General features: G+C 39.6%; 2 protein-coding genes across 27 annotated transcripts in view; one reads left to right on the top strand and one right to left on the bottom strand.

The window, feature by feature from the left end:
• Positions 1-25,648, top strand: part of LOC119844076 (DAB2 interacting protein) — a 494,149-nt gene that overhangs the window by 27,991 nt on the left and 440,510 nt on the right. The gene's annotated exons all lie outside the window — the stretch shown is intronic.
• Positions 1-25,648, bottom strand: part of LOC119844080 (N-acetyllactosaminide alpha-1,3-galactosyltransferase-like) — a 65,283-nt gene that overhangs the window by 21,608 nt on the left and 18,027 nt on the right. For 5 of the 13 annotated variants that reach the window (XM_038374313.2, XM_038374312.2, XM_043498938.1 and 2 more), the window contains 5 exons: positions 9,615-9,703; positions 9,177-9,256; positions 6,676-6,711; positions 5,733-5,798; positions 3,374-3,436 (listed from right to left, as the gene is read on the bottom strand). In XM_038374313.2, the coding sequence (XP_038230241.1) occupies positions 3,374-3,436; positions 5,733-5,798; positions 6,676-6,711; positions 9,177-9,256; positions 9,615-9,620 (251 nt within the window). In that variant the 5' untranslated portion in view covers positions 9,621-9,703. Of the gene's footprint in view, positions 1-3,373; positions 3,437-5,732; positions 5,799-6,675; positions 6,712-9,176; positions 9,257-9,614; positions 9,704-15,484; positions 16,272-19,676; positions 19,785-25,648 lie in introns of those variants that run through there. The other 8 variants (XR_006276073.1, XM_038374316.2, XM_038374309.2 and 5 more) reach the window with 7 other exon arrangements.

A 25,648-nucleotide genomic window follows, 5' to 3' on the forward strand; every position in this document is an offset into this window, starting at 1 on the left:
AAAATTGCAGGCCCAATTATTGTAACAGTACATAGATCCACATCATCTTATACTGTAAAGTTCTGAATAGGGAATAATTATTTCCTCTTTGGCAATGTTTCATGGTTATGCTTCCCAATTTCAAAAAACCTAAGCAAACAGTTGCAAAATACGAACTGTGAAAACTGCATATTAAATTATGCAACATAATAAATACCTAAATATTTTTTAAAATACAGTATGTAGGCCTGGCTTGACATGAGTAATTAAATATGGATGAGGACATTTCTCAGAAAGCATGGGTGGGGAATTAAATTAATCATTAGGCTAGAGATAGCTTATCTAGTACAGATATCCTAAGGAGGAACACCTCATTACTTTTCATAATGGACAAGATAAGCCTGAAACGTAACATGAGGTAAACTTGCACAGCGTGTTGAAGAAGCATGCTTTACAGAGATTGGTTCCTACAAAGTAACTAAGTCAATCCCCAAACTGCAAAACGTGTGATATAATGTTTAGTAATGCAATGTAAATGTATCTAAAGGAGGAAGATTTTTGTGTAACTGGGGATCTTTGATGTACCCCAAGCATTTGAGTCTGATCAACCCCGCATAGCTTTGCTGTATGCCGACTAAAGAAACCTGACTGACAAAATCTGAAGTTGAACTGAGTTTTTGGGAAGCCAAGTAGAAGAGGTCTTGGAGGGAATCCCAAACACAATTAAGATTTATAGTTAGAAGGATGCGTCCAGATAATCACATTAAAGTTCCTTATTCCATTATTAAAATTGAAAACATTTAAAAAATTAACTACATTTACTTTCCACCAATTATATATTATTTTTACTTTTCTTGTACAGACGCTCCCCAGGTTACGCAAACCCGACTTACGCAAATCCAAGTTTATGGAAAAACTTCCGTAAGCTAGAAATAGGAGTCGTTGGGGTTTTTTTGTTTTTAGTTTTTGCATAATGGCCGGAGATACATTCCCGACTTAGGCAAATTTCAACTTATGCAAGGCGTTCCGGAACAGAACGCTTGCATAAGTTGGGGAGCATCTGTAAGTAATTCAAATTTATTTTGTATTTTATTTCATCCCAGAAAAACAGGAAGAGGAACAACTACATTTGAATTGAGAGTACTAAGTGTTGTATGGGATAACAGAAATAAAAGGAAGAATATGTTGCTATAAGCTACTCATTATACATGAATGGTTAGTTTAGTCTTTTTGCAAAGTGGAAGGCAATTTGTGTGAAAGTGATCCTGAAATGATGATTTAATGCTTCTAAAGAAAAAAGAATGAGCGGCAGAATAAGGACAATGGACAAAACAAAAAGCAAATATCAAAAAAACCTCAGAACTGGTAGGTAAAGTCCCATGGGAAGAAAATCTAAGGGGAAAATGAGTTCAGGAGAGCTCCTTGCAGTTTCTCAAGAACACATTATTAAAAGAACAACTGCAAACTATCCTGATGTGAAGGAAATGTAGGAAGAATAATAAGAGGTCAATATTCTGGGATGCATTAACAAAAGTGTTGTATGCAAGCCACGGGAGGCAATTGTCTTGCTCTGCTTGGCACTGATGGGGTCTCAGCTGGAGTACTGTATCCAATTCTGAGTGCCACCCTCTAGCAAAGATGTGGTCAAACTGGAGATAGTCCAGAGGAGAGCAACAAAAATTATCAAAGATTTAGAAAACCTGACCTATGAGGAAAGGTAAAAAAATTGGGCATGTTTAGTCTTGAGAAAAAGACCTGATAAGTCTTTAAATATAGAATCACAGGACTGGAAGGAACCTCGAGAGGTCATCTAGTCCAGTCCCCTGCACTCCTGGCAGGATTAAGTATTATCTAGACCATTCATGACAGGTATGTGTCTTACCTGGTCTTAAAAATCTCCAATGATGGAGATTCCACAACCTCCTTAGGCAATTTATTCCAATGGTTAACCATTCTGGAAGTTAGGAAGTTTTTCCTAATGTCCAACTGAAACCTTCCTTGCTGCAATTTAAGCCCATTGCTTCTTATCCTATTCTCAGAGGTTAAGAACAACAATTCTTCTCCCTCCTCCTTGTAACAACCTTTTTTGTACCTGAAAACAGTTTCGTCCCCTCTCCAGACTAAATAAACCCAATTTTATCAATCTTCCCTCATAGGTCATGTTTTCTAGACCTTTAATCATTTTTGTTGCTCTTCTTTGGAATTTCTCCAGTTTGTCCACATCTTTCCTAAAATGTGGTGCCAAGAACTGGAAATAGTACTCCAGCTGTGGCCTAATCAGCGCAGAGTAGAGTGGAAGTATTACTTCTTGTGTCCTGCTTACAACACTTGTTTGCTTTTTTTTTTTTTTTTTTGCGCTCAGTGCTACCTGTTGACTCATTTAGCTTGTGGTCCACTATGACCCCCAGATTCCTTCCTAGGCAGTCATTTCCCATTTTGTATATGTGCAACTGATTGTTCCTTCCTAAATGGAGTACTTTGCATTTGTCCTTATTGAATTTCATCCTATTTACTTCAGACCATTTCTCCAGATCATTTTGAATTTTAATCCTATCCTCCAAAGCACTTGCAACGCTCCCCTTCCCCCCAGCTTGGTATCATCTGCAAACTTTTTAAGTATACTCTCTATGCCATTTTCTAAATCATGTTGATTTCACTGGGCACATACAAACTTCTGAAAACTATTTCCACTGATAATCAGAATTTACAGATAGACAAAAATGCTGCTTGAAAATTTTAGAGTTTGATTTAAGGCTACTTTAAATATTTATCTTTTGACATGTGATGTTGACAATTTGTGTTTTAATGGCTATAAAGCTTTAACTTCTTGAATATCAACTCCATCAAATTGTCTAAACCCCCATTTGTCTGAACCAGCCATAATTTCTCACAACTGCAAATTTAAATGCATAAAAATAAAAAATGCTTAAATATAAACACTGGTATCTGATTTTTTTTAAAATAATTTCAACATTCTGCCAAGCCTAAATATTTACATATTCACTCATAGCACGTGCTTGAATTATTGGATGCATTTTATGGAATGATTGTTTCATGAGAGAAAAAAATGTAAAACACTTGTCCTATGTCTTTTTCCAAAAAAGCTGTTTAGCACAGTTCTATAAATTGGAATCTCAAGCTCTATGTCTTTGTCACCTGATTATTGCAAGTGGCCTCACAGTTGCCTTTATAAACTTCGCTTCCTAGGACAATAACCAGCCCAGATAAAGTGACAGAAATAAAACGGGAACTCTGTCCACATGACACCATCAGATTTTCAAAAAGTTAACGTTAGTTGGTATCCTACTGAGCCTTAGTAAACTGTTATGGGTGGTGACCAGCATACTTGGAATTTAAGATGGCTGTAAAATGTGTTTCCAGGATTTTTCCTTACCTAGCATGAAACCAGTCATCTAGCTGCAATGTATTTGGCTCTTTGTCAGCAGTATCTTGGCTTCTATAGGGGAACACACAAAGAGACAGTAAGGGTCACAAAAATAAATGAAGCATTTAGGGATGTTGATTAATTGCAGTTAACTCACTTAACAAAAAAATTAGTCACTATTAAAAAAAATTAATCACGATTAATAACAGTTTTAATCGCACTCTTAAGCAATAGAATACCAAGTGACAGTTATTAAATATTTTGGATGTTTTTCTACATTTTCAAATATATTAATATCAATTACAACACAGAATACAAAGTGTACAGTGCTCACTTTATATTATTTTCCATTACTAATATTTTCACTCTAAAAACAAAAGAAATAGTATTTTTCCATTCTCCTCATACAAGTACTGTAGTGCAATTTCTATTGTGAAAGTGAAACTCAAATATAGATTTTTTTTGTGTTACATAACTGCACTCAAAAACAAAACAATGTAAAACTTTAAAGCCTACAAGTCCACTCAGTCCTACTTGTTCTTCAGCCAATTGCTAAGACAAACAAGTTTGTTTACATTTACAGGACATATGCCGCCTGCTTATTTTTTACAATTTCACCTGAAAGTGAGAACAGGCGTTTGTGTGGCACTTTTGTAGCCAGCATTGCAAGGTATTTACGTGCCACATATGCTAAATATTCATATGCCTCTTCATGCTTCAGCTACCATCCCAGAGGTGCTTCCATGCTGCTGATGCGCGTTAAAAAAATAATGTGTTAATTAAGTTTGTGACTTAATTCCTTGGAGGGAGAATTGTATGTCTCCTGCTCTGTTTTACCCACATTCTGCCATATATTTCATGTTATAGCAGTCTCAGATGATGATCCAGCACATATTTGTTTTCCACTGTTAGTGCAGATTTGACAAAATGCAAAGAAGGTACTAATGTGAGATTTCTAAAGATAGCTACGGCACTCAACCCAAGGTTTAAGAATCTGAAGAGCCTTTCAAAATCTGTGAGGGATGAGGTGTGGAGCATGCTTTCAGAAATCTTAAAAGAGCAACACTCTGATTCTTTTTTGGAGGTTCGGGTTCTGTAGTTTCTCATCAATCTTCTTATGGTGACATCTGACTCAGATGACAAAAATGAACGTGCATCAGTCCATACTGCTTTAGATCATTATGGAGCAGAACCTGTCATCAGCATGGATGCATGCCATCTGGAATAGAAGTTGAAGCATGAAGGGACATATGAAACCTTAGCACATCTGGCATGTAAATATCTTGTGATGCTGCTACAACAATGCCATGTGAACGCCTGTTCTCACTTTCGAGTGACACTGTAAACAAGAAGCTGGCGGAATTCTCTCTCATAAATGTAAACAAACTTTTTTGTCTGAGCGATTGGCTGAACAAGAAGTAGGACTGAAGGGACTTGCAGGCTCTAAAGTTTTACATTGTTTTATTTTTGAATGCAGCTATTTTTTTGTACATAATTCTACGGTTGTAAATTCAACGTTCATGATAAAGAGTGCATTAAAGTTCTTGTATTAGGTGAATTGAAAAAATATTTCTTTTTCAAAGTGCAAATACTTGTAATCAAAAATAAATATAAATGGAGCACTGTACACTTTGTATTCTGTTGTAATTGAAATCAATATATTTAAAAATGTAGAAAATATTATAATAAATGGTATTCTATTGTTTAACAGTGCAATTCATTTTTTTAATCATGCAATTTATTAAAATTGCTTGACAGCCCTAATAAAAACCAAACATTCAATCAATTTTGCAGTAAATCATTTCAGTGCTAAGATGTTTTAAATGCATTGTGAATTTTTTTTTTAAGGTGTGGTGGATTATGGATCAGAACACCACAATGTAACAATAATTTTACAAAAAACAATCTAATTGAGCTCTGTGGATCTTCACAGAAATTGATGGCCATCTGGATCTCCCAAACCCATAATTTTACATGGTGCTCAGCTTCAAGCCCAGCAGTCCATCAAGAAGCCAGTTACATTTCCATGATTCTCTGCCCCTACCATGGCCTTAGAGCAGGTTACAGCTGTCCTCTGGAGCAGAGGCTATGTGGAGGATTATGCAGGAGCCGCTATGCTGGCTCTGTGTCTGCTAGTGACTTTCCCATGCTAAGGGAGTTAGGAATGGAGCAACTGTGGGCTAGAAAATCTGGTTGTGTTATTGTTACACTAGCTGTATAAGCTCTCAACCTAATGCAAGTAAACAACACTAGAGCTGCTCTCAGAGTTCCATGAGAGATTTTCCACCTGCATTTCCTTACACACTGTGTCCACCTATGTTACTCATGTGTATTTGGGTTTTAGTTGCCGGTTATGAAGTAACTTTACCTGCAATTGAACCAATTGGTCAGCCAGTGTTCTGTTTGATTTTTCGATATAGGGATTTCTTGGCTTCTGTATGAATGACACAAAAGGAAAATCATGTTTAACCAAACCAAAGCCACCTTAGGTAGCAGAGACAACAAAACAGACCCACTAGAATAAATTCAAAGCCAGCCAAGCATCTTAAAGCAGTGCAGTGTATCACGCTACAATACAGGTGACTCAGTTTCAGGAGAAACCCTTGTATGTCACTGAAATGACAGGCTTGTTTCACTGAAGAATTTGTTGAAGGTTTCCATAGCCTCTCGTGCTACACAATCTCATTAGATACTCCTCGTAGCAGAGAAATGTCCTTATGATACTAACAGGCTTGGAAGAAGGTAGTTGGTTGAGATGGTGCTACTAGAATGAAGGTATGTTAGAAGGGTGCAAAAATCAATACATTTACTCTATACAGATTCAACACTGATCTATTCCTATTTTAAAATGCAGCAAATTATATTGAACCTATTTCAGACCAAACAGATGAAAGCATTAGTATAATTTAAACCTGTTCACAAAAGTCTCCCTCTGAGGGCATTTTATGATTTATAGTACAGATACACATATTTCTGACATACTGTGGCTTATCCAAGGACACACGCTCAATCTGCTATATAGTAAATGGACTAAAAGCAATTTGAAAGGAAATGTAATCAAAATATGTAGTACTTCTCTCACTAATGACTCAGGATGAAATTCTCCCATGTGCAGAGGGCCAGCTGCATTGTAGCCTAGAAAGGAGTATATCAACTTCTCAAATGAATGCACTGTACAGCAATGCACCTGGTGATAATGTATTTTTCATAATAGCACAAGCTTGGCCATTTGTATAAGGAAAAAATGTCAAGTCAAAGAGAGAGAACACAGTACCAATACTTTATAAAATTTTTACATGGCATGCACTTACTTCTCACGGTACATCCAGAGGAAGGTCCAGTCTCCTCTAAAACAAAAAAAAATCATTTAAAAAAAAATTAAGGAAGAAATCTGCCCTCATCTCACAAAAAATTACTACAACTAAAATCACCCAATCTTTTTGTGTATGTAAAAGGGCACTGTACTTTGGATGTAGTTTTAAATGTCACAGTAAAGGCAATGGGACCTTGTGCCAACCTCCACCAGTCCCTGTGTGAGAGTATAAGATTACAAAGGGAGGACCTGAGGCTCAGAGAGGTCAAGAGATTTATCTAAGATAACACAGCAAATCAGTGGAAGATCTGGCTGGGGAATGACTCTTAGTTCCTCATCCAGACCACTAGGGCAGAAATTCCGCAACTGTGGTGCACGCTGGTTTGCAGAAAACTGGCCGATTATAGTAATGCAAATAATACATCAAAGAAAAATGCTGCTGGCTTTCCTTTTCATTATCAGCTGCTAACTCTCATTAAGACAGTGAAAGAAACAGGGTAGTCTTGCAGTTCAGGGACTAGATTAGGAATCAGGAGATCCGAGTTCAGTTCTTGGCAGTGTGTGACCTTGGGCAAAATCACTTAATCTTTGTGCCTCAGGTTCTCACCTGCAGAATAAGGATAGCAGCACTTCCTTTAACCCAACTTTTGTCTGTTTACATTTTGAAGTATTATAAGAGACTGTCTCTTATTATGTGTCCATCACAGTTGGAAAAATGGCAGTGTTTTATTTGAACACTTAATGGCAGTTAAATGCCTAAGTGCCATTTTGCCTTTGAACCTCTTCCTTTAGGCACTAATTTAATGCTACTGGATTACATACATAATTTCCCAACATTACTTTTCCATGTAGCAACTGCTGTAATTGCCATAGGGTTGTATGTGATCATGAATGGGAGGGTAATTAACCATTGTGTTCTATTACTCTGTAAAACATTAAATTTCAAATATGGGTGCAAAGTTTCCAGATTTTTTTTTTTTTTTTTTTTTAGAAAATTGAATCTGGTTGTTGGATATTAAATACACACACAGAGAGATTATATAGATCTGTGTGGGATTTAGCAACACATTCTTATTGGATATGACAGAGAATGAGGACTGATTCTCTGTTTTGAGGACACAAGTTTTAGCAAAGATATGAAAAGCTTACTGTATTTAAGGTTTCACTTTGAAATACAACTAAAACCGTACAGTCTGCAAAACAATTCCAAAGAGCCAAATAAATTGGCAACAAAAATATGTTTAAGTATGACATCTCTGACAGAGGGAAGTAAAATAGGGAATAGAACTGGGAAATATTAATTTAACACAAATGAGAAAATGGTTACAGAAAACATGAACACCAGACTGCGTTAAGGTTGGCAACAGTGTTCCCTCTGATTTTTCCCACACGTGATATGTAACATCATCTCCACATTGGTGCACATAACAAAATTAATGTGGTGGGGCTGAGGGGTTTGGAGCGTGGGAGGCGTCTCCGGGCTGAAGCAGAGGGTTTGGGTGCAGGGGTGTGAGGGCTTCAGATGGGGATGTGGGCTCTGGGTTCGGGCCAGGGGAGGGGCACCCATCTGCAGCAGGTCCAGGGCTGGGCTTGGGCCTGGGGAGGGGTGCCCTGGCCATGGCAGCTCCAGGGCTAGGGGAGGGTCACCCCTCCCCCCAGCCACAGCAGGTCCGGGACTGGGTTGGAGCTGAGGGCGGGGCGCCCAGCCCCCAGCAGGTCCCGACTGTGCACCCGTGCAGTACTTAATAGGCCACTCCATGGCTGTGTCGCTTACAGGGAACTTAGGTTGCCAAGCCTCCAGGATTGTCCTGGAGTCTCCAGAAATTAAAGGTTATGTCATGTGATGAAATCTCCAGTAATATGTCTAACCAAAATTGGCAACGCTAGCCTGAGTGGGGGCTTTTGTTTGTGATACCTGCAAATAATATGTTTTTATTAATTTTTGAAATTTAATTTGAATATCTACTTCCAATGGATAGACACACACCCCAGTTGAACTTTTATAACACTAGTGCTTTACAAGCTTCAATAGCATTCAGTTCTCTTCCCTACTCACCAATTATTTTTCTTTTGTATGTATCTCTGCCCTTCTGAGTTCCAGACAGGACTAGAAACAGGAATTAAGTAAATGCAGGTGGCAAGGGAGAGATTCATCTGAGCATGTCCAATCCCTCTCTTTGTTATTGGAAAGAAAGGAAGAGCTCCCCACCTTGTCCCCAAGTGATTGTGTGCTGGTGTTTCTAGTTGCAGTGGGAACCCAGAAGAGCAGAGGGAGTCATTCAAATGAGAAATGAACTAACCACACATCTTAAAGGGTCAAAACAGGATGTGTGTGTGCGTGCGTGCTCAAGAGGCCCAGCCCTTATTTGCCCCAAAGTCAGTAGAAGCTGAGTGTTTTCCTCAAGACCTAGGATCAGATCTTTCGCTTTTTAGATGCTGGCAAGTCCCCCAGTGGTACAATAACACACATTTAATTCTGGTTTTATAGTTAAAATTTACCTGTTAAGATACACAACAGACACAAATCCACTCCCCAAACAAAATATCAGAAAGGCCATTCCTCTGGGGTGCATTTTTATCTAATGGAAGAAAAAGAAGAACTTAGTAAAGTTTATAAGAGACTAAATTAAGCAAAGGATGCATTAAATGTACAATTATGTCAAAAGTCTGAGAGAAATTGGTCTCTCTCTCAAACAAGGGTAAGTTCACCAATTTAACTTAAACTGGGTTTTAAACCAATTTAGTTAAACGAGTGCATAAGGCTATGTGGACCTTTATTTCAGTTGAAATTGAGAGTTATTTGTGGTTTAGCTTAAAATTATTCCTAATTGACTGGAGCTAAACTAAAGCAAAACCCTGCAAGCATACAAACACCAATCTTCGAACAAAAGAAGAGTGTCTACACATAGCACAAGCTAAAATACAAAACAAATTTACCTCCATCAAGTCTGGGGATTACAACAGTCAAGGATTCTATATCTGATACTTGATATTTGGCTTCAGTTGACAGTCGTCAGTTCTTTGCCCTATGTAAAAGAAAAAAGCTCAGTTTCCCTACAGAATTAACAACATTCCACAGCTTCTTCCATTTCTGCCCTTAAATTCCCAGACTGAGTTACTTTTCTGATTAAAACAGAGATAAAGTACTGCTAATTCATGTCAGTCTGAAACTGAAGCAGCCAATTTCTGGCAGCTCAGCTACAATTTACACTTGCACAATACAAGATCAGAACACTTGCATCTTTTAAGTGAGTGCCTTGGAGGGTGTATATGCACTGTTATTTACAGTCTCCAAAAGGTTACTGTAATTAGGTGGAGTCAATTAATATTAACCCTTGGTTAATAGTGCTTTTTTCTATTCTGGTGTCAATATGTTATCTGTTTATATAATTATTCCTACTACGGTCATTTAACATATCAGAAAGGAAAATCAAAGTAGGCTTCTTAGTCAAAAGGTGGTAATTATTATAAAGGGCCATATATGACATTGAGAATAAGTCTAGAATCTTGCAATACATTCAAACAAAAAAGCAAACATGGAACAGTAGTTCAAGTATTGAAGGATGCAGAGATGAAAGTTAAGAAGGATCTATGGAAGATAGGAGGTGTAAAGGAGGCCTTATGGGAGGTGGGACACTCTACCAACCATAGCAGCAGTAAAAGCAAAAGTATGAAACCAACCATTCTCATGAATATTCTGGATTCTGGGGATCCCAACTGGAAGCAATGTTTTCCTTAACAATTTTAATTTTCACCTTAGTCTCTTTCAGTCATTATTGCCATATCTTTCAAGCTGCTTTAATGGAACTCAGAAAAATTCCCTCTGAGCTGAAATGTGACAGTGCAAGGTCCCAGTCAAGGGTAGTGACACTTTCAGTCTTTGGTGAACATGGAGATGAAACATGCCTGGTCACTTCTGCATTTCTGCACACTGGCAATAGGCCTTTGCAAATGCCATAAATGCAGGCTCTGCCAGGGGAAAGCCCAATAAATGGATGGCAACTTGGAATTGGATAAATGCCACTGAATGCTCAGTAGTCTCTATTGCAAACAAAGTATACTTTAGTATAAAGCTGCAAAGAGCTCTGTGCACTTCAATAAAGGAGCAACATACATGTTCACTTAGATACCACAGTGATAGTTGCTTTAGATATGTTGCAAACAGCCCCTTTTCAAGACTACCACCAGTCTGAAGAGACTGTTGGAGTGGTTTTCTTATCTCTGATGGAGGTCACTCCCTTGCTGGATACTGCAATACGATTTCTGCTAGAAAGGACTCATCACTGGCACTCAAAATGTATTAAGAGCAAATATTTTGCCTTTATAATGCACCAAGTAGCAAGTATTTCTAGAAACTCTTCTGCGAAGAAGATGCACTGGACCTACTACAAAGTCTTTATTTACACACAAAACAAGGTACTATACTGTCAATATTCTCACTCTTTCCTTCCAGAACAAAGTAGAAACACTTGCTGTAAATGGACTTAAGTATGTTGTCCTAGTGGTGTTGCCTCCTTCATGGTGTGTTTGGCTGAGAAAAAAAAATTTCCTAGTCCTTCCCTGACCATCTCCTTGGGAAATGGGTTTGACCAGAGGCTTGTGGGTGGGGGTGTTTTGTGGAAATCCTTTCTTCAGATGCTGACAGCACATCACCAAGCAACAGCACCACCACTCACTGCTCCGTCAGTCCAGAAAAGCTCCCCCACAACACACCCTATCACCTCTTAACTTCACTTCTGGTAAACTTTTCAGACCCCCAAATCAGCTCAAAATCCAGATCAGAGATTGGTCCAAACAGATCTTCAAACCTTGGGGAAATTCAGATTCAAATCCAGATCCAAACTTTGTGGCTCATGGCCAATTCCAATTTTAGATAAAAACCATCTCTAGTTAAAAAGAAAGAAAATCAGCTTTCTACACCTGTAGTAGCACAGGCTCCCCCTGTACTACTCCAAACTTGCTGTGGTCCCAGCTGCAGACAACAGGAGTCAGAAATTTTAGTTCCTTAAGAAATTTGGTTTCTGCAGAAAGCTACTAGATAGGAAAGGAAATTGAAGCCTGGGCAACTATCCAGTATTATAGCACAATAAACAATTAAGATCCTCTTATGGTTTATAAAGAAAAAAAGATTGAGACTAAAACACGGTATCACTGAAATCTGAGCAGATGGCAAAACTATTTAAAAAAATTAGAGCAAGTCCAAAAAAAAAAAAAGATTTTAGTAATAGTTTCTATCTGACATTCATTCGCTCAATAGCTCTGAACAGATTGCAGAGGATAAATAACTTCATAGCAAGTATCTACTCCTTTTTGTTTGGAACCTGTCCTGGTTAACAGGGCAAAAGTTAAAGTTCCAGTGATAAGATACATAAGTGTTTAAGGAATTTGGCAGAATAACGTAAACCGGAAATGCAGCATTCCATGCCACAAGGAGGAGAGACACTGATTTGCCAAGAACAGGTGGAAGAAGTATGGAAACAAATGACAAAGAACTGAGAAAGAGCAGCATGCCTCAAAGTTTTGCTGAAGATAACTGGAACCTCTGCTGAACACCTAATTATCTTTCAAAGATAATTTACTTCGTGCAACATAAGGTCTAAAGGCTTATTTTATTTATTTTTTATAACATTCAAGAACACTTACTTAGGGAACATGAGGGCTTTCTAAAAACATTTAGCATAACTGAAAGGTGAACTGTTGAATATGTAAAAGCACCTTTATAGGAAAGAGAGATGAAACGAGAGAAAGAGAGGAAGCACATAGTTCCAGAATGACAAACCTTTTTACAAGCTATGTGGATGGATTGATCCATGATATTAAAATAAATATTTTATTTTATTTTTAAATCCCACATACATACGTCTTCCCAGATATAACAAACCATTTATACAATATCTTTTCTAATGCTCATTCTTTACAACTCAGTGTAACTGAGTGTACAAGGTAGAAAATGAGCCTGGGTTTTTACTACCACTGTATGTCGGTATAACTACATCACTCAGGGATGTGGATTAATGACACAGTTATACTGATCTAACTCCTGACCTAGACAGTGGTATGTCAAGGAGACGTTTTCTCCCATTGCCATAGCTACTGCATATTGGGGAGGTAGAGTACCTACGCCAATGAGAGAAGCTCTCCCATTGGCATAGGTAGCATTTTCACTAAGTGCTACAGCGGCACTGGTGCAGCACTGTAAGTGTAGACAAGCCCTGAGATGCTGCTATAGATTTACCTTAAACTCTTGTCTGATAATTGGTTGAAACATAGGTTTGGTGATCTTATCTTAAGTTTCTCCCTTTCCTTCCCAAGAAGTGAAGAATACAGAGCAATGTTATCAAACCAGATAAAAATATACAAAAGGCTGCATCTTCATGAAAAACATGTTCAATTTTGATCCAGTCCAGGAATGGAGATTTCAGTTTATTAATTTGTTTAGGTTTAGAGCACCACCAATCCAACACTGATGGGGCTTGTGCTTTCTGGTCATTCTGTGAGGTACTTCCAGATTCACCTCTTTCCTTTAGAAGAAAATTGTTAAACACTTAAAGTTTACAATAATAGAACTTTGCAGCTATTTTTGATTAAGGCAATCAGGATGGATGTAAGGATGCTTGGGAAGACTTGATATTTTGGTGACTTTAAGCAACTGCTTTCCAACTTTTTCTACAAACAGTCCACACATTACATAAAGGCCAAGCTCAGCCTCTCCCTGGGTTTTGGCTTTATTAAAAAAGAACGACGACGAAATATCATAAGGACTAGCTCAAACCTCTGCAACTGCTCATAGTACTCCTCCTTTAGGACTGCTCAGCTCATATCCCAGATCCTTTTCCCCACAGAGCCTCTCATGTTTCATATTGGAGTGGATTAACCAATCACCAGACCCCAAACAATCAGCAGAAGTCAGAATCCTTTCTCAGCAACATCAACACTGCCAGCCAGTAACAATCAAGATTTATTGTCCCTTGAGGCAAGTACTGATCATGAGACGATTCTGTGATTCTCAGGTCTGTAAATTTTGATAATCGCAACATAAATCTGTATCTGATCATTTACAAAATGTTCCTGGCCCAAAAGGGCCCTTTTCTTGGTGTATCATTATCCTGTCCACCAGCAAACTGGTACTGACTGACGAGCTTCAATGGAACTAAGTCACAGCTTCCTTTTAGGATTGCATAACTCCAAAGAATTTTTAATTTAATTATTTAAAAAAAAATTTTAAGGCAGAAACAAATACTTGCATTGTTGGGATGTCTCTAGCCATCTTAATCAGAATAGAAACAAAAATATCATGACAGGGAGAAAGGTGTCCTACCTAATAGAAACAGTGAAGTATCATACATTGATTACCTATCTATAAAGGCATCTTCGATCCTATACAACAAACCTATCACAGATTTGAAAGACTATTAAATCAGCATATGGCAATCCATACCAATTAGTGTTTCATTGATATTTTATGTGTAGTGACAGACTTTTTACAGTTCATTTTTACAATGATTTTATCTGTAAAATAAAGTCCCTTCCTCTTAGTAGAAGCTCTGCTGTATTTCTGTAAGTAGGGATTATGTGACAGAACATAAAACACATCCATAACCACTTTGCAAACACACAGTCCAATGACCACACTAGTAGTGTGTTTTAGATTGTTTATTCACTGCTGTACACATCTGTGCTGATGGCTTTTTGTGTTGCAACTAGTGGGTTTGCATTTCTAGTTTGGTGAGGGTTAGACTCTGACCTGAGCTGTCCTGGTGCAAACACAGCTCAGGGGGCATAGCAAGTTTTCACTCTCATGTCACGTTCCAACCAAGAATCCCTCCTTAGCTCTCAGAAGAGTGCCTAGGGAGAGGGCCATCTAATCGGCTATGTACCATGTCTCCAAGGGAGTTTAAGAGTATGCCCAGAGCAATGTAGAGTATCTCCTGTTGTCAGCAGCAAGGGCTAGCTGAGGTGTATACAGCTGCTGCTTTTCAAAGTAGCAGCAAGCTATATTAATGAGAACGATAATCTTGATAACTGTTAATGCCACTGAAATGATTGCAAATGTTGTCAATTCTGGGACAGAGTAGCAGCTGTGTTAGTCTGTATTCGCAAAAAGAAAAGGAGGACTTGTGGCACCTTAGAGACTAACAAATTTATTTGAGCATAAGCTTTCATGAGCTACAGCTCACTTCATCGGATGTATCCGATGAAGTGAGCTGTAGCTCACAAAAGCTTATGCTCAAATAAATTTGTTAGTCTCTAAGGTGCCACAAGTCCTCCTTTTCTTTTTTGCAATTCTGGGACAGATGTCTGTTTGACTTTTGATGCCTGATAGCTGGCCCAAAGAATCTTGATGAAAAAGTTTCTTTAAACAACGGTATAAAGAAATGGTGGCATCTCACTGAGTTTATACTTTCAGATAAAATAATAAATACATGCATTTTCCCAAAAAAAGAAAGGCTCTAACTTAGACCCCAGAATCTGTATTCTTAGCATGCACTTATTAAGTCAGTACAGCAAGCAATGGCCATGTTCTGTTTACATCAAGACTAGCAGGCTAAACAAAAAAATTATACAGCTATTAAAAACATCTCTACAAAATATTGCCCCACCTTGTCTTTATCAAATGAGTAAGTTTTAAGGCTTGGGGGAAAAAAAGACCTTGAAGGCTTACATTGTCCCCCTTAAAAGTACAGCGAGAAAGTAGTATATAGCACAGCATACACCCCCTCCCCAAACTAGGCTCTTAACAGAACAAATAGCAACATTAAAATCTCCCTATAAGGCAGAAGAAGTTAGCAGTTCAACTACATACATACCATGTGGCTGGACTTTTCTGTGCAAAAAAATAACCTGCTGAGCTCTGCATTTCCTGAACCAGGCAGGACTGAAATAAAAGGAAACAAAGTTCCAGTCCTTTCTGACAAAAATAAGCCCTGTTCTGTTGTTTGAGGGGGGGAATTTCTCTCAACACAGGATTTTGAACATTTCTACAGTAACCTGTTGTGCTGCAGAATGGTGAAGTGAAGATTAGTCATCCTGCCTTGCTTGATACAAAATTATGAAAAAAAACAGGCATAGAAGGTGCATATTTTCTGGTATCTTATATATTACATTTCCTGTTTTTTGCTTGCAAAAAGTGACAAGTCATGTTTCCGTTAATGCAAATAAGGCGGAAAAGACAAACATTTGAAGGTGGCACCCTTCCTTTCTCAACTAAAATACATTACATTGGATGGTAAGCTTTCATGAGCTCCTAGAAAATAAGTTTTGAGGGGGTGCTTTTAGCTTGTTTTCCAAGAGATGCTTTTGGTTTTGCTTTTGCCTGTTCATTCTTTTTAAAACTTTATTTACAGAATAAAACAACAATCTTAAGAAACCTAATCCTCCAAGATTCTGAGCACCTCTGACTCTGGGTGCTGAGCACTTTCAGCTTTCAATGATTTAAATAGGAATGGAGGGCCCTTGGTGCCAATTAAATAAGAGACATTCAGTACTCCCAGGATAAGAGTCAAAAGAACACTTAATCATTAAAAAAGAAAAAATATTAATGATCAAATTGGGCTTTTTTTATTTTTGCAAAATCTCTTTGGTTTGGTTTTTCAAATGAAAGTGATTCCTCACTGGATTCTGTTTTATCCAAACCCCAAAAGTTCAGACAAATTGTGGGGAGCTTTAGTCATATATTTCTGGCTGTGAACCCATTTACAATGACAACTAAAACTACAGCATGATCTCACAGGATATCACTCATGACAAAAAAATTCTAAAACTTAAGCTTTTTACACTCTAATATCTCACTTTAAAAGGGACACAAATTTAAGCTAGTAAAGGATTTTTTCTATTAACTTTTTATTAATTTTTAAAATATAAATTGAAAACACTATAAACTTCATACCATATTACCCATTTTCTGCCTAGCCTTAGCTATACTTGAAACAATTCACATGAATGTTTAAAATATAAATCAATTTATATTACATAATTTACAATCAAAATTTGTGTTTAAAAATCCAATTAGTTAAAGAAAGAAAAATAATAGATGCAAAATTCAAAGGTGGGGGATAGAGATCAGGAGGGAAAGAAGTGGGCAGAAAGTAGGGGGAAGTGAGGGATGGTGAGGGGCAGAGTATGCATTTAATAGGATCATTCAGATACTTCCAGGAAAGCATCCTGTATCTCTAAGAATTTTTCTTGGATTTCTGTTCTGGTATATAATCCTTTCCATCATAAACTAGTAAAGGATTATTATAAAACTAAAGGGACACTGCCAAGTAAATTTACGTTTTATAAAATCTAAGATCAAAAGAGGTTTCTATCCTGTGTTTCTCTTAAAATTCTAGTGGAAGCAAGTTTTCCGTTTGAGTGTAAATATTTCCATACAGGATTTGAAACCCAAACATTACAGCATTGTGCTAAAGCACAAGAGCTAGAAAGCAAAGATGACGGGTCTGTTTTTTCCATTGCCCTTGCTAAGACCTATAGTCAAATCTGCAAAGGCACTCTTTCTTCCTGGCATAAAATGCTATTGGGACTCTATGCTAGTACAGGAGTCTGCCCATATGCAGCCAATGACACGTTAGGAGAGGAAGGGAAAGCACCAGTGCAGATCCAATTGCAGGACCAGGGCCTATTGAAACAAAAATTAAATGAACATTAATAATGAAATCAAATTACATTTTAAAATGTATATTATCTAAGGTGTAAGCAAAAAGGAGTTATTTAACAGAATATTATTTTTAACTTGGTAATGATCTATACTGTTCAGTGATTAGAGTTTACTGGGAAGAGTAGAACAAGAGTAAGCTTAACTGAAGTGGTAATACATTTAAGATCTTGAAATACATTATTTTATGTTGAGTAGCAAATAGGTGGAAAGGCCTTCCACACAGTGTAGAATACGTAGTGTTTAAATATTTTAACAAACATGGGATGATTATGTGGACTTTAATAAATTAGAGTATCAGCTAGTTTTATGCTTGAAATTAAATATCTGCAACTGAAGCAGTTTTTCACTGCTGGTGCATATTTTCCCCAGATTATGTCTTGGCTGGCTGCATAGAATTGGTTTTGTTATTATTTTTCCTCCTTCTCTGGCACAAAAAGTTTAAGAGTCTGTAAATCATGGTTGCAAAGTTCTAATCAAGATGTTCCAGGTTCTGGTCCTGTACAAAGGAGAACATAGCATATTCCACACAGAAGGATCCTGAAAATGACTACTGGATGGAGCAGGGAGAGAGAACAAAGCAAGAAATAGTGCTAAACTGGCAGTCATACTACATATAAATTAAGTAGAAAGGGACCAAAAGGTCACTTAGAGTCAGTAACTTTTCTTAGCTGTCCCATGGCTTCAGAAAATGGAACTCTGCCACAACACAGTGCTTCTTGGATTGGGATAAAAAGAACATGGTGCCAACTCTCAGCTAAATATAGTCAATTTAGATATCAGAAATATGATGCAGTCATTAAAGGAAAGATTTAAATGGCAGTAGACTAAATATTTCACAATAAGAAGGGCATTTTTTGCTGCTTTTACTATTATGAATTAACCCTCACAGCAGGGACTGATTCCTCTATGATAGAGTCCACTGAACAAAACAAAAATTGAAACAAGTATTTGAGGAAACCCTACAGAATATCATTTTGCCAGATACACATGTAGATAGATACTAGAAGCTGATATCGTAGGTTTTATTTTACTGCACCTTTTAAAGAAGTTTTCAAGCCCAAGAGCACAGCAACAGAGATCTGAGGCCCCAATCCTGCAAAGATTTACACCCATGCTTAACTCTACAACCATGAGTAAGTTTAATTGATTTCAATGGGACTACTCTTGGTAGTAAAGTTAAGCATGTGTGAAGTCTTTGCAGGATTGCGGCCTCAAACATCCAAAGGCAAGGTCTTCTCTCTCTCTCATCCTCTTGAGCAGGATGCCTGAGCACCAAGGAGCCGAACATGGAACCAGTTACTTAAACCCGCCTCAACACTGGGGTTTTGGATCAACTGAACACAGATCCGACTTGTCCCATTTCTGGTTTTACAAAGGCAAGATGCAGCCCCCAAAAGTCTTCTCCTTTGTCTTAATTAATTACCTGATATTTCACAAGATTGCAGTTTACTAACTACATGTTGTGTATAGTAAGATTTGTGGCTTTGTTTCCTCATATATTTGCTTCTGGCTATTGTGACTAGTAAAATCGGCTTAATTTCTCTGTGTAGATATTTCCATTGGCACTCTCCCTGTAAACTCAATGTGAGCAGGAGAGCACAACACATATTGAATCACTAGGCCATTCCAGTTTGCTTCACATTCCTCATGCTTGGCTTTGGAAAAGCCCCAAAGTTAAAAGGGAATTTTTTTTTTCCTGTACTAATATTTGTTGGAAGAGCTGTTTTTCCTTCATTAGGACTAATAGTCGGATTGTCTTATTTCCTGCACCCTGTGTGTACTAGATATTGTGTCATGTTGTATTTTGATTTATATAGTTTATTTGCAGTATGCTGGATGCTCAGAGGCACCTGTTCACAAGGCACTTCATAAAGTAGAGATATTTTATTAGTTCCGATTATGAATTTTATTTTTCAGCAACAACAGTTAGAGGGCACTAGAAAAAACAGTGCAAGGAAGCTTCCTGTACTGGATAAAGGGGATTAGTTAAATATTCTCATCAGTATTTTCCATTCCCAAGTCACTGTATAACTAATTAAGTGCAAAAAGAACAGGAGTACTTGTGGCACCTTAGAGACTAACAAATGTATTTGAGCATAAGCTTTCGTGAGCTACAGCTTACTTCATCGGATGTATCCGTAAACCACTGGCCTGCCTCCCCAGCTCAGGAAAGACTAACACCACACCTAAAAGTCACTTCAGGCCTTTTTCTCAGGACAATACTTTATTCTTCATGCACAAAACTGACAACATTTCCCTGGCAAAATCAAATTGCAGGAACCTCAAGGCCTTTCCTGTTGCATCTCTGCCCCCTTACTCCAGGATCAGTAATAGGTACCCACCTGCTTCCTGTGGTTTTCCCCTTCAAGGGAGCTCTCTCAGCCCTTTATAGAAATCACCTGACTGTTTTCCAGCTGCATCTGATATTTGAACAGACTGGCTGGCCCCAGGCCCTTAAAGGGGCAGACCACCCTGTTACATGTGGTCAGCTCAAACTTCCCCTTCTCTTTAGGCTTGGTTGCTCCTAGACATGCTTCCTCTCTCAAGATTGCTCAGCCTGCATACCCTCTCTCCCTTTCTCAGCCAGCTGCACACCTGACAACAGGACTGATCATTTCAGTCACACACTGCCAGCCTTTTACACCAATATAAAGCAAAAGCATTTAAAAAGGGCAACAAAAAGCATGTCTGGTTGCTGGGTCACTCCCTAGCTCTAATACACCCCCATGGGGCCCTGCTCATCTGCTTTTATTTCTGTCAGCTACTTCCTTTCTGATATCATTTAAAACCCTTTTCCAGAGCTTATCAAAACCTTCTGCTTTGTTTACTAGCATATAAATGATCTCTCCCATAAGCAGCCATTGCTGCCGATCTGCAATCCACTCTCTCCCTCATCTTTCTCAGCCAACATATCTATCCAATGGAGAAATATATATTTTGTGGGGGAGCATTGGTGTTATCAGGTGTATCATAACCTGGTTACCATTTTCATAAGAAGTCTCTTTTTACTTCAGAATGAAACCGTGCGAAGAGCCTTATTATTGAGTGATTCTACCATGAATGCATTATGTAAATTAACAACAATATTTTGCCTGAAAAGCATGGTATCGTCTGTGTTTATGTAGATAAGCAACGTCAGGGATGGACACACACACACACACACACTCTCTCTCGCCCCCACCCTCCCACACACATACAATCTGACAGACTCTTCAAGCCCCGATCCCCATGCTCCAGAGCAGAGACTTATCTTCCTACCACTCCTGGATCCTTGGTCTTCCTCCTAAATGAAGCAGCCCAACCCATCGCAGGCAGCGTACTGCAGCCTGCTACTCTGCCTCTCCTGCTCCACTCCGTCTATATTCTGATGATGAGGCCTGGATTCCAAGGATCCTGCCTTTAACCCTGCCCCCTTCCCCCTGGAAGCTGTGGCTACTGGCTGCTCCTCACGAATGAAAATGAGATGTTGTAATTCATGAGGCTACCCTGGAGAGCATCATTTCTCATAAATAAATAGAATCTTGGAAAAAGCTCCACGCTGCATAGCACCGGGTGTCTGAGAGTAAACAGTAACTAATATCCTGTGAGTGGAATTCACATAACCCACAAACTCAATTATATGAGTCTTATTCGTTAAATTATATGGTTAGGGCCCTTCATTTTAAGTTTTGATTTTATTTAATTTTTCCTGGGAACTACAACAAAAACAGGTGAAAATCAGTGCAAAAATCTATTAATAATTTTTCTGGGTAAATACCGGGGTTTATTTTGGTGGACAGAAAGACAGGAAAAAAAAGTATTCAGTAGATTAATGTTTTGAATTCTGTTTATCAATGTAGTTTGCTGCAGAACTCAAACCACAAGGCCACAATATATCTCTAATTCCCAAATAAAACTTTTCATTTTAATAAACAGTTTACTGTTGTAGACTTAGAACTATTAGCCTATAAATATTTACATTTAATAATTGGGCCCCACCATTTGCCGCTCATACACTCAACTTCATCCTTTTCTCCCGTTTTTGTTTGTTTTTTAAAAATTTTTTCAAATGCTTCCTTGTGTTCTGAAACATTCTCATACAGATTTTCATTTTGTTCCCATTTTAGTGTGTAAAATCTTTAAAGGGTTATCTGCTAACAGCTTGAAATGTATACATGATAGGCGTGAGATTAATCAGTACTTTCAGCTGCATATGCACTTCAGAACTTGCATGCGTGCCTGTTTATTGTATCTTCTAAACCAGGGGTGGGCAAACTTTTTGGCCCGAGGGCCACATCGGGGTTGCACAACTGTATGGAGGGATGGGTAGGGAAGGCTGTGCTTCCCCAAACGGCCTGGCCCCCCACCCCCTATCCACCACCTCCCACTTTCCAGCCCCCTCAGAACCCTCGACCCATCCAACCCCCGCCCTGCTCCTTGACCCGACCGCCCCCTCCCAGGACCCCCCGTCCCTAATTGCCCCCGGGACCCCACCCTCTATCCAACCCCATCCCTGCTCTCTGGCCCCTGACTGCCACAACCCCTATCCACACCCCCGTCCCTAACCGCCTCCTGGGACCCCACCCCTTATCCAACTCCCCCTGCTCCCCGTCCCCTGACTTACCCCTGGGGATCCCCTGCCCCTTATCCAACCCCCCTGCTCCCCACCCCCTTACCATGCCGGAGCCAGCCACACCGCCACACTGCCTGACAGGAGCAGCGGGCCAGAGCGCAGCCCACGTGGCGGCATAGCTGCGAGGGAGGGGGGACAGTGGAGGAGGAGCCGTGGACTAGCCTCCCCGACCGGGAGCTCAGGGGCCAGGCAGGATGGTCCGGCCCATGGGCCGTAGTTTGCCCACCTCTGTTCTAAACTAATACATAGCCTTACTTCAACAGGCAGCTTTGCACATACACACAGACTAATGTATTATCGTAATACATAGATTTCACGCAATGGATTGTATTTTCCTAATAAAACAAGTTATTTTTATATATTTGAATGATGCAAAAGTAGGGTGAAAATCAGAAAAAACTAAATACTTTTTCTATAACCTGGGAATTTTTTTGGTAAAAATCAGTTTAAACTGAAAATGAAGGGGCTTATATATAGTGCTTGAGGGTTAGAGAATCCACCCCGACACATGGGCAGGGTGTAGGGTATCAGAACCTATATAAAATAGAATAGCTCTGCAGCCTATGTTCAGCAGCTATTCTGGGCCCTATGTTGGAATGACATGATGACCCCTGTTGGGGGTTTGCAACCCTCACTTTAGGCCGCTTCTGTGCTGGGCTGTGTGGAAGTAGCATAGGAGTCCTGGTAAAACACACAGAGAAGATGGAGGCCCTCTGTTCATAGCAGACCGTCTGCCACACAGTACAAAGACTGCATTTCTGTTGTACGGGAACAAGGAAGGTGCCAGAGCCCCTGCACATTGATGGGTGAATTTCACCACAGATACAGAAATGCCCAGAATCTCGTGTCATTACAAATCTAATCTATCCACTTCCCAAGCCTTACCTTAGACATATCCAACTCTCCTGATCGTTGACTCCCAGAAATAAAAATCTACAGCATAAAACCATTATACAAATATAGACCATTAACAAGAACAAAAAAGCACGCTGTTGTTATCAGGAAATAAAAACAATAAAACCTGCCTCAATACACATTATTGGCTTGCATGCTGCAAGCAGATCAGAAGGTTCAATTAACAAAATTCCTACAACCATATATTATATTAACATTTTTGTACTAAGATTTCCTCCTGCTCCCAGTCCCTAGATGATTCTCTGAATTAACAAAATATAGCTGTCGCACCTAGGTATCCTTTTATCAAAGAGAAGTCACAACTGTTCTGCTGAAAATGAAGACTATTGATTTAGAGCAGTGGTTCCCAAGCTCCCATTGGCCTGGAGCAACGAACCGCGGCCAAACCTGCGGACGCAGCAGGTAAACAAACCGGCGCAGTCCACCAGGGGCTTTCCCTGCACAAGCAACTGAACAAGTTTGGGAACCATTGATTTAGAAACTTCAGGTCTGTGTCCTCTGTGCTGGTCCTAATGTACTTTGGAGATGTATAACATATCAAGTGACTTTGTCTCATTCTTTCTTTGAAAGCCAGTACATTCATAGTTTTGAGGATTACCATCATATTCATTTTGTGTCTCTATATTTTTAGCTAATAAAACCCCAGATATCTGTGTTATTTAATTTTTTTCCCCTATTGGCATCCATGGAAACCACTCATTTTCATTTTAAGCAAGCTCAATGTTTCATTAGTGATGCAGCATTATTCAGTCTCTGTCTGGTAGGATTACCGGCCATTTTTAAAAGAGGTCTGATTTTCACAATTCACTATAATTTCCATTTTTAAAAATTAAAAAAATATTGTAAAGCTTTCCCAACAAGGAAGATGCATTTTTATGCACAAGCCAAAAGTGTAAGGCTGGACGATCCAGTTGTTCCAGGGCTAGCTTTGTATTTGGCAGACACAGGTTCAATCTCCTGCTTTACCACAGCTCTCCTGTCTGACATTGGGCAAGTCACCAGTTCCCCATCTGTGCTATGGGGCTAATAGTACTTCCCCAACTCACTGGGGTATTATGAGGTTAAATACAATAAAGATTGTGAGCCACTCCGAAATTACAGTAATGGGGCCCTTTATAGAAGTTCTATCGCTGTGCTGGCACAGGTTGCTGTGAAGTTATGCCTTCCTTCAACCGCTGTCACACAGATTACCGCCAAACTAAAACATGTATAGCTTGTCACATCAAAGGATAGATCCGTGGTGTAGACATAGACATAAGAAGTATACCCCTGTGCTTGTCAGACCCACTATTTGCAATCAGACAGCAGAACCTATCTGGATTAGATTATTTAGGCACTGGGGAGATTTGTGGGGAAGGGATAGATCTATGGATACCAGAGATGGGCAAACTATGGCCCGTGGGCCGGTTCCGGCACACAAGCTCCCGCTGGGGAGCGGGGTCTGGGGCTTGCCCCCCTCCGGGGCTCCAGCTGGGGTGCCAGATTGCGGGCCACACTACGCAGCTCCTGGAAGCAGCCTCATGTCCCCTCTGAGGGTCGGGGGCAATTTCTCGTGTAGGAGCTGGAGAAGGGACATGCCACTGCTTCCAGGAAGCCATCTGAGGTAAGCACCACTCGGAGCCTACACCCCTGAGCCTCTCCCCACACCCCAAACCCCTGCCCCAGCCCTGATCCCCCTCCTTCTCTCCAACTCCCTTGATCCCAGCACAGAGCATCCTCCTGCACCCCAAACCTCTCATCGCCAGCCCCACCCCAGAGGCCACACCCCCAGTTGGAACCTGCACCCCTTCCCACATCCCTGCCCCAGCCCTGATCCCCCTCCCCCCCAAACCCCTCAATCTGAGCCCAGAGCACCTTCCTACACCTCAAACTCCTCATCCCCAGCCCCACCCCAGAGCCCTTACCCCCTCTGTCACCCCAACCCAGATTTTGTGAGCATTCATGGCCCACCATACAATTTCTATTCCCTGATGTGGCCCTCAGGCCAAACAGTTTGCCCACCGCTGGCCTACACAGAGCTAATGAACCTTCACTAAAGTAGAAGTAAGCTACTGGCACAGAAAGTTGACAAGGTTTGGAGGAGTAAGGTTCCTTGAGTCTCCTCCAGGGGAACCCAGGTCCACCTTGTATTCTGGGTTCCAATCCAAGGACCTTCAAACCAGCAGTTCAGCTCTGTACTCTCTGCCTTTACTGCTCTTTCCCAGGACTTCAATAGGGTTGAGTTGGGTTTGGTTTTGATTTAAGTGGGCTCTACCTCGCATTAAGGAGCATGACTGCAGTCAGTAGCTAGCCTCAACTCTTAGGCTTTATAGAAGCCTCACCTGTTCCTGCCTTGGTGAGCTTCATTCTCAGTTAGCAGCATTTTCCCTTAGATCCCCAGCAGGTGCAGCTTATGGCTAATTGGCCTTTCCTACTAGCTTTAACCCCATCACACCAGCAAATCCTACATTAAAGATTTTTAGAAAAATCCTTTTTTCTACTAATAATAGCCCTGATCCTGAACAAAACAGGCAAGAATAACTGGAAAAAAAAACCTCAAGTCTATTCTTACCTATATTTAAGCATGAAATTGAAACATGGCTACTTGAAATTTCACAGTAGCAAGAATGGAAAGTTCTTAGATCTTCTTGTTCAAAAAGCAGAGGCCTCTGTCATATCAACCAAATGAGATTATTCTTTAGCAATACAGGGTCTATGACACACGGCTGAACTGTTCTAACTTTATCCAGTGGAGGCCAATGGTATATAGACACAATAACTCCTATACTGATGTGTTTTGTAGTAAAA

The sequence above is a fragment of the Dermochelys coriacea genome, chromosome 16, assembly GCF_009764565.3.
Source record: "Dermochelys coriacea isolate rDerCor1 chromosome 16, rDerCor1.pri.v4, whole genome shotgun sequence".
Classification (NCBI taxonomy): domain Eukaryota; kingdom Metazoa; phylum Chordata; order Testudines; family Dermochelyidae; genus Dermochelys; species Dermochelys coriacea.